The 18,680-nt window shown below is 40.7% G+C and overlaps 1 protein-coding gene across 2 annotated transcripts; it reads right to left on the reverse strand.

Annotated features, from left to right (window-relative positions):
• Nucleotides 1-798: 798 nt before the first annotated feature.
• Nucleotides 799-18,556, reverse strand: LOC101477156 (serine/threonine-protein kinase 38-like). 2 transcript variants are annotated; one of them, XM_004568869.4, is made up of 14 exons: nt 18,180-18,556; nt 10,646-10,785; nt 10,149-10,200; nt 9,939-10,061; nt 9,750-9,833; nt 9,534-9,657; nt 9,296-9,450; nt 9,082-9,184; nt 8,902-8,963; nt 8,020-8,137; nt 7,393-7,516; nt 6,878-6,973; nt 6,693-6,784; nt 799-4,788 (listed from the first exon to the last, which is right to left on the reverse strand). In XM_004568869.4, the coding sequence occupies exons 2-14, from the start codon at nt 10,777-10,779 to the stop codon at nt 4,664-4,666; spliced, it is 1,392 nt and encodes a 463-aa protein (XP_004568926.1). In that variant the 5' UTR covers nt 10,780-10,785; nt 18,180-18,556; the 3' UTR covers nt 799-4,663. The 2 variants fall into 2 exon arrangements, with proteins under 2 accessions (XP_004568926.1, XP_004568925.1); XM_004568868.3 differs by lacking the exon at nt 18,180-18,556 and adding an exon at nt 10,906-10,948.
• Nucleotides 18,557-18,680: the final 124 nt, after the last annotated feature.

Below are 18,680 nucleotides of genomic sequence, written 5' to 3' on the forward strand. Positions count from 1 at the left end.
TCTAAATCCAATAGAGCACCTTTTGAATATGGTGGAACAGAGTGCCCAGTGAGTGTAAACAGCTATCTATACAGTGTATACAACATGTAGCTTCAGTAGCTAGCTAGCTAAACCACAACATCCATTCATAAGATTTTGATCAGCAGTAAAGCTGCAACAAGAGCTCCCTCTAGTAGCGGCAATAATCATAGCAGGAAGACAATGGACTGACACTGCTTGTGCCTCTATATCAGGGGTAGGCAACTCCAGGCCTCAAGGGCTGGTGTCCTGCAGATTTTAGATGTGTCCTGGATCCAACACAACTTATTTAAATGGTTAAAATACCTCCTCACTATGTCTTGAAGTTGACCCAGGGTGACATATAAAACCTGCAGGACACCAGCAGGACACCAGCACTTGAGGCCTCAAGGCCTCAAGTTGCCTACGCCTGCTCTCTATATTATAAGAGTTTGATGGAAATGTCTTTTTGAAGTTCAAGTTTTGAAAGTTCTGATTATCCATTGTGCAGTGACCCGCTCAGTGTTGTAACTTAAAACGATGACCCAGGTCAGCGCTGCAAAAGTTATAGTCCTCGCAGTCACGGACAGTAGCACACCTTATGTTCTTCAAGAGTCATTTTGCAGCCTTCTCCACAGGCGGCACACAGGAAGCCCTGCTGGTTTAGCCTTAGGTGTTTAAATAAACACTAACAATCCATTTTTATCAATGTGTGATCACACTTTAGTCTGATTAGAGTTCAAGCATTCATTTATCATCCAGTATGACCCCCCCCCCAAACATTGAAGAAATCTTAAGACATGAAGTGTTTAATTTTATTATTTTAAGCATTTTATCAACATAAAAACTCAATGATGTGAATGAATATATTAATGAGCATTTCCTCTTCAACTCCACACAGTTGCCTTCAAGTGTCTACAACAATATGTACACATCATTACACAAAATATCGCACGACACAGTATTGGCCTGTGGAGGGTGGTTTGAGAACCTTAATTTGCCTCATCAAAGGGAAAATTTCAAATTATTTGCCAAATCACTCGGAAGCTTTCTTAGTCAATGTTAAATATATTTCTTGAAACATTGGGCAACAATGACGTGTCTGACACCAAGGCTGAGTCGTCTAGGCTGGTTTGGTCCATCAGAAGTAAATTGTCTGGCTTAATGAACGATAAAAGTGAAACATTTCATGAACTCAACCTCGTGAAAAAGCCACAATAATTCTATTCCCTTTAGATAAAGTGACACAGTAATGGATTTCAAGTCAGTATGTATATATAAGAATTGTATGGATACCAATAGAAGATTTACCCTCAGTTTTCATGAAGAAAAAAAAAATCTATCACAAAACAGAGTTAGGACACTGAACACCAGAAAGTATCTACTTAACAAAAACTGCATTTTTAATCACTCGTGCAGTTGCACACACACTCACAGACTAGCTTACCATGAACAACCTCTACTGTTTGGCTGTGAAACAGGAAGCTCTGAATACAGCACTCGGGCGCTGATACCCAGGTTGTGTCAGAGCATTCCAGTGATTAGACAGAACCTTGAATGTGCAGCGGTAGCCATCAGCAAACACAATCCGCTTCTAATGTATGGGTCCTGCTCCTGACCTGTTGTACCCAGGTCTTAGCCCCATCCGTGTCAATTAAAAACAGTCCATAGGGTTGACTGTGTGATATGATGCAGATTGTTTTGGCTTGTGTTTCAAGGGCATCACCAATTTTCATAGGGAGTATTAGCCTCCCTTTATGGACAGGAGTATAGTGTAGTCTGGTGTTTTTCTAGAGGGAGAAGTCTGAAAACTTTACTCTGATGATGTCACAGTGATGTCACCAGACTATGAACTTTAAAAACAGGCGGTACAGAGGTTGGAAGACACAAGCTTTGGGAGATAGAAAAACACCACATCATATGTTGCATTATAGAATATGTCAGGTTTACAGTATATCCTGGCATCAAGTTTAATACCCCTTTACATTTGAGGTCAAACAACATTTAAAAAAAAAAAAAAAAAAAAAAAAAAAAAAAATCCTTTTTTCAGTATACTGAACATTCCCAATGAATCCAATTCATCAGCATTTTAATGAAAAACAAGGAAATAATAAATAACAGAAAAAATATTCACGCATCTGCCCTCAAAATCCTTCATTAGTCATCATATGTGTCATCACATTTTCAGCAGGACTAGCTTGAAGGGGAAGGGGAAAAATATAAATGAAATCAATCAGTTGTAGATGCACTGTCTCCGTCATCCCTCAGAAATAAGGAACACTTTCAGTTTCATAAAGGATTCATTCCTGTGATGGCTACGGCTGAACTGCGGTAAAGTCCTCAGTAGATTTCCCTTCCCTGCGGGTGAACCTATAGATATCCTAATTGAGAAACATCAATCTCCCGCACATTCATTTTCTCACATGTGTACAAATAGAAATGGCAATTTATTCCATAACCAAGTTTAGCTCTCCTGGAACCCTTTTTTTCCCTTCTTGGCAGGTAGTTTTAAGTTAAGTGCAGCAAGCGACAGCTACATGTGAATTTGTGAGGGTCAGAGTTCTTTGGTAAGCATTTTTTAGCACTGTGCCTTGTCCCAACTCTGAGCACACATGAAGCTTAAATGTCTTGTTGAGAAAGTGAGAAAACAGCCTCAGATCTGCTGTTCATGGTAAAAGGTATCCTTTTCTAGACATTTAAAAAAAAAAAAAATGCAGGAACTTGAATACACAAAGATCCACTGTGTTAATCTACAACTTTCATCCTTACTTGTCAAACAAAGACAAACTGTTCATTGTGTTTTCCTTGACACATATTTTATGAGTCTCCCGTTTATTACCTAACCTATAAGCCACCTGCTTTTCTGTAGTCCTGTTGTTTCTTACTGCTTTATCACCACAGATATGCCTTATCACTCTGCAGACACATCAAATCGAAACATCAGTGCTTTCGCTTACTCCTTTCCACTTTGAGTCAAAACAGTTGGTTATAATGAATGCCGTCTTATTGGTCTCACCTATATATCTGGTTAAATATTTATCAGCTCTATGAAAAGGCACTTTGCATGTTTTGTCGACCTAAGAAAAAAAGAAGCGATTGGCCCGTGCACTGATCAGAATTTCAAATAAATCAGAGGAAATAACAAGTACTTTAGCACTGATCTGACCAAAACTCAGATCAGAAGGGGCACGCTCAGCAGTTTGTTTGGCAATGCAAATAGGGCAACACGCTGCAGAAACTGATGTCCAGCACAGGGTAAACTGCATTTCATTGTTTCCTGGCAACAAGCTGTTCTTATGCGAGAAAAGCAACTGTGCTGAGACAACGCTGCAGGCTGGGTTCCCCTCGCTGAGCTGCCACAAACTCACACGGTTTCACTAGCACGAGGGTTAGAGGATGGTTCCAGCATGATTTGAGTTTTTTGCTCATTTCTTTTAGATTTTCTATCCTTTTGATGCTACTGATTTTGAACCAGGCTAACAGCTAAATGCTAATAGCTAGATTGTGAATGCAAAGTCACTTTTTATATATATAGAGAGAATTTTTTTGTTACACTTTAAGTGTAAAGAATGCTCTACAGTGGTGTTACATGCTAACATCAGAGTGGCAATGCTAAAATGTTTAACGTGTTCACCACAGTGGTTTAGTGTATTAGCATGCTAACATTTGCTAATTAGCATAAGACAGCAAAGCTGAGACTGTGAGAATGCTGCAGCTATCGCTAACTTTAGAGGCCTCTGTCGCATAAACTTTGACCCGATGATGACACTAGACGATGTTACACCTGTCCAATCATTGTTGGACCAACTATACCTTGAGCCAGCAGCACCGTTTAGCTAGCATTATCCAAACTACAACTATCCAAACACATAGCTTGTGCTGTTAACCTAAGCCGTTTTACAGTTTTGATACCAACTGACCTTTAATTGGGATCCATTACAACTTTGTGAGCTAATATTTTAGTTCTAAAAAAACTTTTTTTTTGTTTGACCACTAGACAGTTGGCTCCTATATTCTTCAGTTGGGGTTAACTCTTAATTACACTTTGGAAAGTCAGCAAAAAAAAAACACTGGAAATCATGCTGGAACTTGATAACAGAGTATTGGATACAATAAGTGAGGGGTTCCTGATTTTACCAATCATCCAGAGTTTGACTACAGTGTATAGAGCTCATTTTCAATATCAGAAATGCAGTTTGCATCTGACTAGCCACCAGTGTAAAAACTTATGTTAAAAAGTTTGAGCAGTCATTTGAATTCAAGCCTTGTTCTCGTGTATGTATGTATGTATGTATGTATGTATGTATGTATGTATGTATGTATGTATAAAATTTAAAAAAAAACAACTTCTCCAGAAGCAGTATGCCGCTGAACATGCAGATATGCTGATTTAGTGTCCTAGTTAGTGAGCTGGCCTGAGTGCTATGGCTAAAGACGGCACGTGTATACAATATCAACAACCGAGGTAATGCGGTAATGCTCTTTAATTTCCGAGTTCTTGGCTTTCTTGCCGCGGCTGAGCAGACCTAAATAACTTATGATGAAGGTTAAATTTAGACTGAGAGGCTGACAGCGCAGCCTTCAGCACCAGCGGGGCTCCGGGGCCCGACCCTGTGTCCGTAAACGTCTATTTTTCTCCACCACACCGTCCACCCGTTTGAGTGCGTCAAGCCTTCCCTGCCTTCATGTATGTGGGGATGGTCCCTCGCTGAGTCAGGCCCTCAAAGCGTTTGTAGGTGTAGTTGAGGAACACCCAGTCCTTTGATTTGAAGTCTGGCTCCGTTGCGTTAGCTGTTTCACAAAGACAAACAACAAAAGCAATTTACCACTTGGGGGCACCACAGACTATGCAATGATATCCCCCCTCATATATTTTAACACATTACAATATAAAATATGACTTATTTAGACTGAGCCCCTCAGTCTGTATCTGAAACAAGCCATTTTAGCTCTTCTTCCTTTTAATCCAGCTGTGTTCTGACTGGTTGCCCTTTGCAAACATAAGGTCTGACCAGCAGGTGGGTGAAGCTGCTGACCATTTTAGAGATATTCACTCTGAATGACATACCTTCAAGCCTAAGCTTTTGGCTCATAAAAACTGTATAAAATATAAATAAAAACAGAATGCAATTATTTGCAAATATAAAAAAAACCCACATTTTACTCACATTAGAACATATGAAACGTAAAATGTTTAAACTGAGATGTTTTAGTGTTTCATGAAAAATATTAATGCATTTTAAATTTGATGGCAGCAACATTACTCAAAATATTTGGGATGGGGCAACAAACATAAATGGCACTGAAAGGAAACAGTTGGAGGAACACTTTGCAAGTAATCAGAGTAAATTGGCTACAGGTCAGTAAAACGGTGAAGACTTTGAATATCTAACTTACAGTACATGATATTACCACAAGATTCAGAGAATCTGGAGAAATGTCTGTGTGCACGGGGCTAACAATCAACAGTGGATGCACATGGCCCGCAGGGAGCTCTGCATTAAAATCAGAAATTACTGTGTCATGGAAATCACTGCACGGGCTCAGGAACACTTCCAGAAATCATCTTCTCTGAACACAGTTCACTATGCCATCCACAAATACAGGTTAAAGCTCTCTCTCAAAGAAGAAGCTATAGGTGAGCAAGATCCTGGAACTTCTCCCTGAGCCAACACACATTTAAAGTGCAAAGCTGTTGTGGTCAGCCCATTGAAATTTGAAATTGTTTAGAATGAACACCTAGTCCTTTGATCCATGTCCTTTTCCAAACACATGAATGCACTGAGAGGAATGGTTCTGTATTTCCAAACCAGCTCCTACTACACTCTGAGATTTTCATCACCATCAGTGGCAACTAACCATGACTAACCGTGCCCACTCTTCCAACTTCTCAGTAGTATGTCGATTGTAAAACACACGACAATAAAACTGGACTGTCTGTGTATCAACACAAACTCATAAAAAAAAAAATAAAAAAAAAAGACTCTGCCTGGTCCTCACTATGTAGATCAGCCCACAAGCTGGTCCTGTTAACACCTCAGTGTGTCCCTGCAGTTCAAAGACTCCTTGTTGTCACCAAGTCTGTGGGGCGGTGGAGTCAACAAGCTACCGAGGTGAGGCCGTGCATGGCTGCTTTGACACTACAGACTGACACGTGCACTGAGATCCACATGGGGATGACATCAATGGCATCAACTATTTAAACTTCTGATTCCAACATCCCAACCAGGACTGTGTCGTTTTCCTAACGAGCAGGATTGACAAACTTAGCCAAGCCAGCACCATCATTGGCCAAAATCTGGAGGCATTTAAGTCAGTGAGGGGACTGAACAAACTGCTCTAATCATGGACAATCCATCACATTCACTCCGTGTTATAGGATCAATAAAGTAAATGTAAAAAATTACTGCATTGTGTCTTTATTTTTGCTTCAGACAGTATCGCAACATTTTTGTAGCTTGGGTGCTTTATGACAGGAAATACAGAAAGGTGGAAGATAGATATAACACAGTTGTTTCTTAGAGCTTACAGAAATGATGAAATGTTAAATTGGACTACAACTTCTGCTTTTGTTGAGAACTGCAATGACTCATCTGTGGTTTGTCATGCGATGTCTGAATCTGATGAAAGGCTAGTTAGTGTTCCTAATCAGGATTTTCCTCTAGCGGCGACAGAAAAGCTTTCGGAAAACAAACCTGGCTGAAGGATGTCCGATTCAGGGAAGTCATCAAAGTTAGAGGTGTCGTCAATACTTTTGATTTCTATGGAGATGGCGGCTGGCCGCTCCCTGTAGAGAATCATCAATAGAAATAAGATGCGTTGCGTTTTTCACTTTCCCGAGGGGACTGCATTCATAAGCAGCAGATATGCTCTTTTGTACCTGATGTGCTCCCAATCCACCGACTCAAAAAACTGGTGGCTCTTGATCTCGTCCACGCTCACAGCTCCGATCCGGTTCTCTGCATCTGTGCAAAACCTAAAACACAGCAGAGGTTTTCTTGGCATAACTTCACCTGCTTCCAAGCTTCACGAGGAAGAGATCTGAAGAGGTTACATCCCCAGTAGTACTTGTAGAATAAGGAACAATGTAACTGCTTAACCCACACATGTTGGCTTGTAGCTTCCATCAGAGTCATCATCACGAGAACCAAAGTTGTTCTTTGTGCTGCAAGTTTGTGTAAGATTTAAATTTTTTTCTGAATATCTAAAACACACAGGCAGGAAAATGACCCCAAAAAAGTGTTGAAGCGTCAATGACAGAAATTTGTTAGCTTCTAATTATCATCACAGTTAGCCAGATCGACTACAGTGAAATGAAGGAAAAGAAAAGCAGCTCAAGCTGCAGTTTCTCCTCTGAGAATAAAGGCTCAGTCTAGCCAAACATACAGTTTATACCTTAATATCAAGTCTTTGGCTCTCTCTGAGATGGGAACTTCAGGTGGGAAGACAAGTGTTTCCTTCCAGTTCATAACCTTCCTGTACGTCTCCTGTGGTGTCTCTGAGCAGAAGGGCGGATAACCTGATAGAGAACCAACAAGTATGTTATAACATCTGTGGCAGAGCAGTTGATATTACTGACTCTTCTGACAGGATAATCCAGCCGAGTTAATGATTTTCTGTCAAGAACCTGTGGGTACTTCAGTTTTTCTTTCATTTACATCCATTTAAAAGCTGCAAAGCATGAAAGAGTCTTTGAAATATTAACCCAACAGAGGCTATTTTTCACAGCAGGAACTTTTTCAAGGAACCAGAAACTTATGAGAATCACTACATTTCCATCACAGGGACCTGGATCTAAATAAAGTTCCAGGGAAATTATTTTTTCTTCCACAAAAAGTCCCTGCTCAGGTTCCAGTACTTTCTGTAAGTTCAGGAAATCCTGCTCACAAAGTTCCATATACTGCATTTTTGCCATTGACAGCAGATGTTTGATAATAACATTGTAAGCTATCAGTTGTATTTGTGTAAATGCAATTCTTCAAATCGTCCTATATTGGTGCCCTCTGTGTGTGTCATGCTTACCGATGAGCATCTCATACATGATCACACCCAGAGACCACCAGTCGCACAGTTTGTTGTACCCCGTCTGCATGAACACTTCAGGAGCGATGTAGTCTGGCGTTCCCACAGTGGAATAAGCCTGAAAGTCACACCAGATGAGAGGTGAAGGTTTTTACCTTGAAACGTAGAAACAATAACATCAAGTTTACTGTAACAGGGAGATGCTTTCTTTATTATTCTGCTGTCTGTAGTACACCTACTCTTTTCTTTGAAAGCTTCTCATTTACAGTCATGTGAAAAAAAAATGTTTTCACATCCCTGTGATTCAACAGCCAACTTTAGCTCCAATAAGTTGAAGTACTCATTTTCAGTATGACTTCATCAGTCTCTCACATTGTTGTAGGGGAATTTTGTCTGACTCTTTATAACATTGCTTCAGTTCATTTATGTGCAGCTCTATTTAGATCCCATCACAGCATTTCAATCAGGCTGAGGTCTGGACTTTGACTGAGCCACTGCAACACCTTGATTCTTTTCCTTTGGGATCATCATCCTGTTATATGACCCAGTTAGCTCAAACTTGGACTCCATTCTGGTATACAGAGGAGTTCAAGTCCCACTCATTGACTGCAAGGTGTGCAGGTACTGTGGCTGCACATCACACCTCCTTTAACATTCATGACAGTTAGCGTGTGGTGTTTGTGCTGATATGCTGTGCCTGGTTTTCACCATTCTACAGGCAAACAAGCTGCCAAAACTTCTGCTTTTATAGAATTTTTAATAATAATACAATTTTTGAAAAGTTACTTCTGTCACTGACACAATCAGTCAATTTTCTGACTTCAATTCAGGAGTGCCATTCCTCTCTCCTATAATTTGTCTAGTAAAATGCCAAAATTATACCAGCTGTCTCCGGTTCTTCTTCCAGGTCTCTGCTTTCCTCTTGGAGTTCATATTTTGAAAGGCTGAAAAATAAAGAAAAACAACCATTAAAAAAAAATTACATGAAAAGTTTTGTTTCTAATAGTTTTGCCAGAATTATTGTTATGTTATTTTGTTGAGGATGTCATGTTCGTGACTCACAGAAATCACTGGGCGGGTTGTGCGTCAGGTTCCTGTAAAATTCTGTGCGATGAGCTTTCTTCAGCCCAGTACACAGGCCAAAATCTGACAGTTTCACATGTCCCTGTGAGCAAATGAACATTTAATTAAGGAGTCTGCATCTTACAGATTATGATATCGGAAATCTGGAAACGTCTCTGTGAATCTGCATGTGCTTTTGTGTTTCTGTTCTCACTCTGGAGTCCAGCAGCAGGTTGTCCGGTTTGATGTCTCTGTGGATGAATCCCAGCTGGTGGATGGAGTCAATGGCCAGTACTGTCTCTGCGATGTAGAACTGAGTGGCCTCTTCAGAGAGAGTGTCCTTCTTCATCAGCAGTGTCATCATGTCACCTGGCAAAAAGGTCAGACCTTTTAGATCTGAGATCCTAACATCAGGTGACCTGAGATGGTCTGTGGATTTTGCCAGTACTAACCTCCAGGCAGGAACTCCATAATGAGGTAGAGGTTTCTCTTGTCCTGGAAGCTGTAGAACATCTTGACCACCCAGGCACCATCTGCCTCAACCAGAATATCCCTCTCTGCCCGGATGTGAGCGACCTACGGGGAGAGCGCAGATACAGGATCCTGAATGCAGCAGAACAAGTATGGCTTATTATCCTGGAGAACTGTGACGCAGGCAAACGCATTACCTGTTCTTTCTCCAGCATGTCTGCTTTCCTCAAAATCTTCATGGCATAAATGTGGCCTGTGTCTTTCTTCTGTACCAAACGCACCTGAGGGACACAGCATCAGTCAAAATCACAAAGAGACACCTTTTTGATTACAGTCCCACAATCCTGGAGGCTCGAGTTTTGTTTTAGTTTTTTGTTTAAATGTACCTCTCCAAAAGCACCTCGTCCAATGACCTTTAGGGACTCAAAGTCATCCAAACCGAGTCGTGTCCTCTTCAGTCGTAAAAACTCTGTCTCCTTTCGGGCATGCTGAGAGCGCCGCATTACTTTCTGTAAAGAAAACAGATTTGTGAATAAGTCTAAGAACGAAAAGAGAAAAGTAGGAATTATGTAACTAAAGTACAAAGCGTACTGTACCTCCTCATCTGGTAAACCTTCCTCTTCCATGGCCTTCTCCAGTTTTTTCTGCCTATGAATAAAAACAATAGATTCCTTTAAAAAAAAAAATGCAAATAACACACAAGCTTCCTCATGATACACAAATTAGAGCGGAGAGGAAAAATGAAAAAAGGGGGGAAAAAACAAAACAAAAACAGGAAGAGATTCGATGACCTCGGACGTGTCAAATCTTGAAAATGAATCCCCCCCTGTTTATGGAGGGGTGTAAACAGGGACCCAGCCTTCTTTTACAGGAGCCACTGAACTGTGACGCCTGGACAAAAGATCGACTCTCAGGTAACGTGAGAACAGAAGTGGTCAGATTCCCTGTGTTGTGTTCACACCTAGGATGAAACGTGTCTGCATTGTTAGCTTTTCCAGTGGTTAGTCGGAGGGACACTTGATGCGTGCATAACCTAAGCATTTAACTGGTATGATGCTCAGTTAGTAAAGGAATAAAAAGTTCTATGCAGTACCTCATCTCACGCTCTTCGTGCTGGGTGAGCAGAGTGCTGTAGAAATTTTCCAGTGTCAGCTTGGCCACTGTCACCCTCTCTCGGGTGTGGTTGCTCATGGGAAGGGCAGCTGCAGTCCCTCCCGTCATGGCCATACTATCCTGCAAGACAACAGAAACAATAAAAGAACAAAGATCAGATTGTGCACATCGGTCCGCTGATGTGCAGGAAGTATCTGTACTATCCACTCCACACTAGCGTTTCCAAAGATATAGACAAACATGTGCAAACTCCATAATCAGAGCGCCGCGAAAGTTTTCTCCCCACTGCCAGGTAGGAGCTCGACTGACAGCAGGTAACCTCAGGGAAGGTTTAAAATATCACCAGGATACAGGCCACACCCAGAAATTCTTTGTCTGTGTTTTATTTTCCTTTCAATTTTAACATAAATCAATAAACTATAACAGATAACAGAAACAAAGGAGTTCAAAGGAATTTCCTTTGAAACTGTCACTCTGACTGCTTTCTAAACTAATTTTATGCTTCCACACAGTCAAACACAACAATATAATATGCTCCGTTTATTATCTTACGTCTGTTGATTCGGTCCTCTGCTAAAATTTGACCTTGCAAGTCTTCACTCCATGCATTCAGCTTGTGAAGTAACTCTCATAGAAACAGAATATAAGCAGATTATAAAAGCTACACTCTGCCCGTCCTGTTTGCAAACTGTGCTGTATTCTGCGCGGCCATGACAGTGTTTCCACCACAAATACTGCAGCCCTCAGGTAACGACGAGGGCGTGGACACACCTGTATCTGAGGTACGATTACACATACTCTATGAACTGGAAAGGGATTGCACACCACCATGACTGTCACGGCAGACTTACCATAAAAGTACTACACTACATAAATACATGTAGAAGGATGACAGTAACATTATTCCTGGCGTGCCAAGTGTCTGCTTTAGAGCAAACAAAAAAGGTCTAATGTCAAAATAGAGCCAGACCGTTCCATCAGTCAGCCAGTACTTTTAGTTTATTTTTACTATCCACATAAGTGTTATCACATATGCGCCAAAATAAACAGCCCTGCCTGTGCACAGCAGCTCCGACTCACTGGTTTACTACAGCCTCATCCCTGTCTGCAGCACCGCAGCTGACTGGATGATGTTTCTGAGTCAGGTGTTGTCGCCATGATTGGTAACTAAGCAGATTGTTCAATACTGTATTTTAATGTGTAACCAATGGCAGGGTGTATCAAAGAGGCGTTTTCAAAAGGCTGTGCTTTTTTAAAGTAATGGACATGGAAGCTTGTGGCAAATACATGGCCAATACATTTCTTGAATTTAAAGTTTTACACACAAACATGTTCACAAGTGCTCAATGTGCTCCAGATAGTAAACTGGACCCATACTTTTGCAAGCATGTATTGAGCCACTGCAGCCACTGCTGTTGCTCCCTACCAGCAACTACGTGAAACTCACGAAAGTGTTTACAGTCGTTGCCGGGCTAACAGCTGCAGAACCACATGATTCTGTTTGATACAGCCTGTGCTGTTTGCACATGTTAGTGATGCCTCAGGCTGCTTTTTCATATCTAATACTGTGACAGTGAGTATCTACCAAGCTTTCCCAACTCATATCATCTGCTAATATGCTGCCTGTGACAGAGTTACCTTTATGGCATGTTGCTCAAACTTTAAAATTTAAGAATGCAGGAAGGATTTCTCAACATCAAATCTAGTATTGTTTAGCCACTACTTCAAAGAGGATATATTATTTAAACCTCCGAAACTCTGACTCCATACCCATCCACTGGTCTGGATTGGAGTCAGAGAGGTTTAAATAACACATAAATAACATATATTCATATAAAATGTGAAGGTGGACATAAGTTTTGTACGTTTAACTGTATTTTTTAGTTTTACAGCTTTTCCTGCTGATAAAGACCTCTCCCATGGCCATTCATACTACACCAGAGTAATTAAGTAATAGACAAAAAAAAGTTTTTCATTATAGAAACTGGGAAACACTATTTAAATTTTACTTCTTTTTCTTAAATTATGATGTCTCAGGGATTACATGTGTAGTTTACACTGACAGAAAGTAGAGTGTGGTCCAGCCCATTTAAAATCAAAGAAGGCTGTACGTGGCCCACAAACTAAAAAGAGTTTGACATCCTTGAATTAAGTCATTTCAGCCATTCTTGCCATGTGTCATGTGCCATAGATACCAGTGTAATATTACTGGTAATTACCGTAGCTCATATTGTCCACTTTATCAGCCAAAGCAGTTTATTAGTGTAACTGCAGCAACAGCACACTTTATAGAAAAAGCAGGCGTTACCAACACTGGCTTTACTGTTTCAAACCCTTGCGTGTTGTAAAAGTGACAATGTACATTCATGCCAAGGGTTCAGCTCTGGAACAGATCCCAAGCAGTGTAGCCTTAAGTCCAGATGAAAGAGCTTGAAAACGTTCAACTACTTGGGAAGAGTTTTCTCTACAAAGCCCTCATGTGGGTGGAATGAAAAGCTCAGGCAGCAAAAGAAACATACATGCACGTGAGGCTGAGGCCACTAGTAGTTTAAACATAATCAGAGACAAATGATCATGCTAAAGAGCACAAGAAAGGAAAAAAGAAGAAGGAAGTTTGATTTTCCCCCAGCGAAATTCATAGAATATAAAAAACACAAACACAAAAACAACAGACTGTGAACATATTATGTAACAAAGGAAGTAAGGAAGGAAGAAGAAGAAGAAGAAGGGGGGTCGTGTATATCATCAAAACATTTCAGCAGTTCGCTATCAGAAAAGGTATGAATGGGCTTGATTAGTTCACAAGGAGATAAAACAGCCCTGCAGGCAAAAGATAGGACCCGTGTTTCGTCTAGTCACTGGTCTTTTTCCCGTTATGGCCCCGCGATCCCACAACAACAAGACATTTCCTGACTTCTGAGAAAAGTCCTGAATCACTGCTGCAAACTGGGAGGAAAACTGGATCAGTAGCAAACAATGGCTTCTGCGTTAGCGAGGTCTGTGCTGATGTACCTGCACCACAGCACACGCTGGGAGCTCAGCAACTCTGAACAAGCACACTTACACTTGTGCATTCACGTGGGCAAGATGTGGTGCAACTTTTTTAAGGTTTCCATCAGCTATGACTGGACCTCTGTGTACTCTACCTGCAAGCACACTTTTCTTCATAAAGAAGTGGATACCACACCACCTCAGCAACTACTACAAACTACTACATTAGAGGTCACTCACTCTGGGACAAGTTTATTTCTCTGTGACTGCAGCTAATATTTCAGTTACTGACTAGATTTATGATTTTGACTGCTGATTAGGCACCGGCTAATGGCTGGGCCTTACTTAATAAGACTGGACTTAAAAGAAAGTGCATGAATTATAGACATATACCTCCCTATCCCCACCATTAGACGACTTTATTGACACGATAAGAGCACTCTGGAGAAAAAGGATACCGTATTAGCTAACCCAAAGTGTAGGTTATCACGGAGCTATCGTTTAAATGCATAAACAGGAAGGGGGTCACATCCTCTGCATGTAGTCAAAATGTCCATCCAAATATTGTGAAATAAAAAAATAGCTATACTACAACTATGCACCACTGCCTTAAATAATCAACAGATTTATAACCATAAGTATTAAGTAAACAAATGACCAGTAATATTATGAGCTGGTGTAGTATTTCATATCTGCAGGTGGTTTGTTCAAGTGGTGTTGCAATAACCCAGCAGAAGCTGTTGCTCATTTGCTGTGGGCTTGTATGTATACCACTGTCTACTAGGGCTGCCACAAACGATTATTTTGATAGTCGACTAGTCACCGATTATTTTTGCGATTAGTCGACTAATCAGATCATCATCCATTGGACGTACAGCTTATTGCACCAGCAGCATCTGGTCTTATATAACTATCATTAGCTTACAGCTTGAAGTGTTTGTGCTAACTAAAAATAAAGACAAGATGGTAGTTTATTAATTTTTAATGAAATTTGCAGATTGTTTCGGTGAAGTTTAATAAACTCCTTGCTATCTAAAATATAACAGGACACCGGAGTACATTCTCCAGCGTCTCACACTTCTGATAATCAGCTGTCTGCTTGACAGTTTTAGCTGTGCAAAAACTATAACTTTAATCTCAGCCAAACCGATTTACTCAGGAACAAATAAAATACTAAAGAAAGCCAAACAATAACATTTTTAAGTTATCTAAGTGACTTATATATATGTTTAACCTGACTAGCGGAAGACGGCGGTGGGTTTGAAAACGATTTGCCGGGGGAGTCCGGTGTTCTCACGGCTCTAGTTAGCCTTGCCCCCGCCTAGCTAACGAGCTAGTGGGTAACAGACGTCGAAAACGTCGGAGCGCGTTTGAAAATATGTGGTGTCTTGATAAACTGAGCAGATATTTGAGGTTTACACAGCTACATTCTCGCCTGAAAATATGTTAAACGTTTATTTTGTGACCCAGAAAGAATAATAAGAGTAACATTAAAACTAACTAGCTGCCGCCATTGTTGACAACTGCGCTGGGCTGCGCTATGAATTCTGGGACACTACTTCTTCTTCTTCGGGGTTTAACGGCAGCTGGCATCCTTGGACATGCAGTGCTGCCATCTTCTGTTTCAGTCCGTTATTACACTCTTAAATCCTACTACTCATTCCTGCGTCCTTTGTGATCTTACAAAGCTTCAAACGATGCGTCGACTATTAAATTAGTCGTCGACGATTTTAATAGTGGACATAATCGTGACTAGTCGACTAATCGTGGCAGCCCTACTGTCTACTATGCAGTCTCTCCATTTCATTATTTTGAAATATAGAAGAGTTTGCCCCCACCCCTCCTCCAAAGTTATGTGGCCTTGAGTTGTGTATTTTATATAAATTATATGTTTGCATATTTTTTTAAAGGAGACAACATGGGTCATGACTACTGCCGTGCAGACATCTATCCTGAGTCTCCCATAAAGTTTTCACAGGATAAGTATTTAGGGCTCAATGAAATACAGAGCCATATACAGAGCTTCAATATGCACAGCTAATGGTCACTCTTAACCAGCTAGCTTGGGTCATTCCCATCTCATTCCCATTTCCATTCTGCAATCAGACAGACATCAGTGACGGCAGTCCTTGTTCAGCCTGAGAGAACCGATTTGAGCTGGAGCATCACTCTAACCAGAACCTGAAGCAGGCGGAGAGCTGATTCGTTTGCCAGCAGACCAAGTTCACTGCTGAGAGAAGAGAGCAGACCGAGGACCGCTGCTTGCTGCGGTTCAGAAAGTGAAGGTGCAGCTCACCTATGACGCGCTCAGTTGAAAGACAGCTGACTATTTCTTTAGTGCTCATTGTCACAAAGTAACATAGTATTATTTTATGTATTTTAGACAGTTGCTTTTGCACACATAAACACCAGTGTGTACGAGGAGCAGGAGTTTCACTGTATGTTCGACTAAAGTCATTAGAGAGGGACATGAACTTACAGTAAATTGGCTTCTACACATACGTTACCATGCAGACTAAGATAAATGGGTTATACAAAAGAGCTTGTTTGCTATCCATCTATAATAATAATGATAATGATAATTATTATTATTATTATTATTATTATTATTATTATTATTATTATGCTTAAAATAAAGATTGTGCATTCTTAATTTGTTCTTGGCTGGGAATATCATGGTTTCATGACTAATGTACTGACAGAAAAAGCACCAATATTAGTTAGAGCCTGCATGCTATTGGAATAGAGCAGAACTAATCCAGGATGACATGGTGTTAGGTTTAAATTATCTTGATGACAGTCAAATAGTATATTCAGTTCTTTCATTTAGTTTGATTGCGCTGTTATTTTTTTATCCATCTTAGAAGAAGAAATGTTCACAACCTAAACTGGATAACCTGGATTATCCACATAGAAAGGAAATGAGTGGAATGATGTGCTTTTCGTAATATGTGAAAAGAGACTCAGAATTTCCCCTCATGGAGTTTTTTTTTCCTGGTTTTCCAAACAAGGTGGAAAAAGAGGCATCATTTAAACTGTTACATCATAACTGAGCCAGCCAGGCCTTAGCTCTGCCTAAAGGGGATTCAGTTGGCTTGAAGATAACCAGATCCACCCCACAGCTAAACAAACACGGCTGCGCAACTCAGGCACTTATAAGGAAGGCATTACCAACTCGGGCTTGCTATTTAGAAACTTAAGAATGCAGCCTAAAACAGCCCACTAGAACTGAAATACACCAGTGGCTCCAGTAAAGCATTTGGTCCCAATGAAAGCGTCCAACCATAGGAACATTATTTTTAGCCAGTTCTAATGAGGATTTCCAGTCTATCAAGCAGCCATAATTATCAGAAAATAATGAAGATTTCTGTCAAACAAGCTAACACAGACTCATTTCCTTTACGGTTCACAGGCTGTTCTTGGGTCACCAGCAATGGCAACATCTATTCATTTTACACAAATCAAGTAATACATAATATATACATAGCTTCTTACACTTAAAATAAAGTGTTACTGGCAGCTGCCAGATTGTTTGACCACACTTTCAAGTACTAAAAACCTCCAACAGAACAACATGAATGATTTTTAGTTAGTAAGAAATGATTTCTCAATGGAATTCTGAGATCTGTGGATCAGTTTGAGACTATCTGCACGAGAAGAAGCCAGTGTCATACAAGCAGGCAAGCTATAACCCCGGATGCACCACTGAACTTTAAAATCCAGCCTGCTGCAGGTGTTTCTGGAGAAATACTTTACTTTGAATAGAAAGAAGAATCAGGACAGATGAAGCTCAGTGTACCCGTTAACCACTGATTTCTCAGTTTTGTGTGAAAAATTCTTCAGTTTCACACACTCCACCCTTAAAGCACTTGGAGTGAGTGGACAGGAAACCCTTTCCCTCCTGAATGAAAGGACTCAGTCATGAATCAACACACAAATGTGTGCTTACGCACAGAGAAACTGTGAAAGCATATGTTCCCCTGAACAGTTAGTTTATTTTAAGCTAAACAGCCAAGTGTGTGTTAAAAACTCAATAAATGATTCCTGAAGTATATTAACAACTTAACAAAAGGACATTTATCTCAAATACATTCTGAAATCCAATCCACCAGAGAGAGCAGTCAGTTCATATTAGAAGTGAACAAAATATATGGCAAAAAATGGCAATTTTTTAAGGCACAGCTGTTAAGCTTTTCACCCTTTATATGTGGCGATTGACCAGTTACCGGTATGTACACATGCACATGTTTGCCTTAGCTAATGTTTCCCGGCTCACCTACACTGACGCCACCCTGTCGGACCTCAGCTACCATAGGTCCGCCACTGCTGCATGCCTCACACTAGGGAGAATATTCACCGCTTCTTTCTTGTAGTTAGCTTGTTTGACGCTATACTGTGCGAGCTACCTATTTGCTACATTCCCTTTGCGTGTCTGTGTGGCAGGTTCAACTATATTAATAAATTCAATTCGGACAGGATAAAAAATGGACAGTATTTTTTTTAAATAAATCTTTTTCACTTACCTCCGTGTCCTGCTCCAGAGTCAATTATTGGCGTGCCGCCAGGCCACGACCCAAATGAAGAAATGAAATGTCTTATATCGTTTCTGCCTAATTTTTTAGGCAGTTGGAAGCTAGAGGCTCTGGTTATAGGCTACCCCTTAGAGGAACCTTAGAGGCTGCACAGTAAACATCACCGCTATTGACCCCAAATCATAACAAAAGACCTCTGACGGCAAAAATACCCCACGCCGAAATAATTTGAAAATATTTTACTGTCTGTACATGTGGCAACCGACCCCCCAAAAACACACTGTTCCCTTCGGTCCTTTATGGCTACAAAATATGAAATAAGCTCCGCTGCTTCCTGAGACCGTCGGGCTCGTCAGACGTTCCGACAACGCAACGGCGTAGCGCCTGAATGACGCTAACGCCGACCAATCAGCGATGACTAAAAGAATCCGTGTTTTCTTCTGCCCAATAAAACGTGACCTCTACATAAGTGATAGATTGGCCAATAAGAGC

The sequence above is a fragment of the Maylandia zebra genome, linkage group LG17 (genome assembly GCF_041146795.1).
Source record: "Maylandia zebra isolate NMK-2024a linkage group LG17, Mzebra_GT3a, whole genome shotgun sequence".
NCBI classification, from domain to species: Eukaryota; Metazoa; Chordata; class Actinopteri; order Cichliformes; family Cichlidae; genus Maylandia; species Maylandia zebra.

Bases quoted from the DNA above. Each gene is read 5' to 3' on its own strand.
- LOC101477156 (XM_004568868.3), bottom strand. The intron at 9,834-9,938 runs GTACATTTAAAC...TGTGTCCCTCAG, and splicing joins GACGAGGTGCTTTTGGAGAG to GTGCGTTTGGTACAGAAGAA. The intron at 6,974-7,392 runs GTATAAACTGTA...GCTGTGTTTTAG, and splicing joins GCCAAAGACTTGATATTAAG to GTTTTGCACAGATGCAGAGA.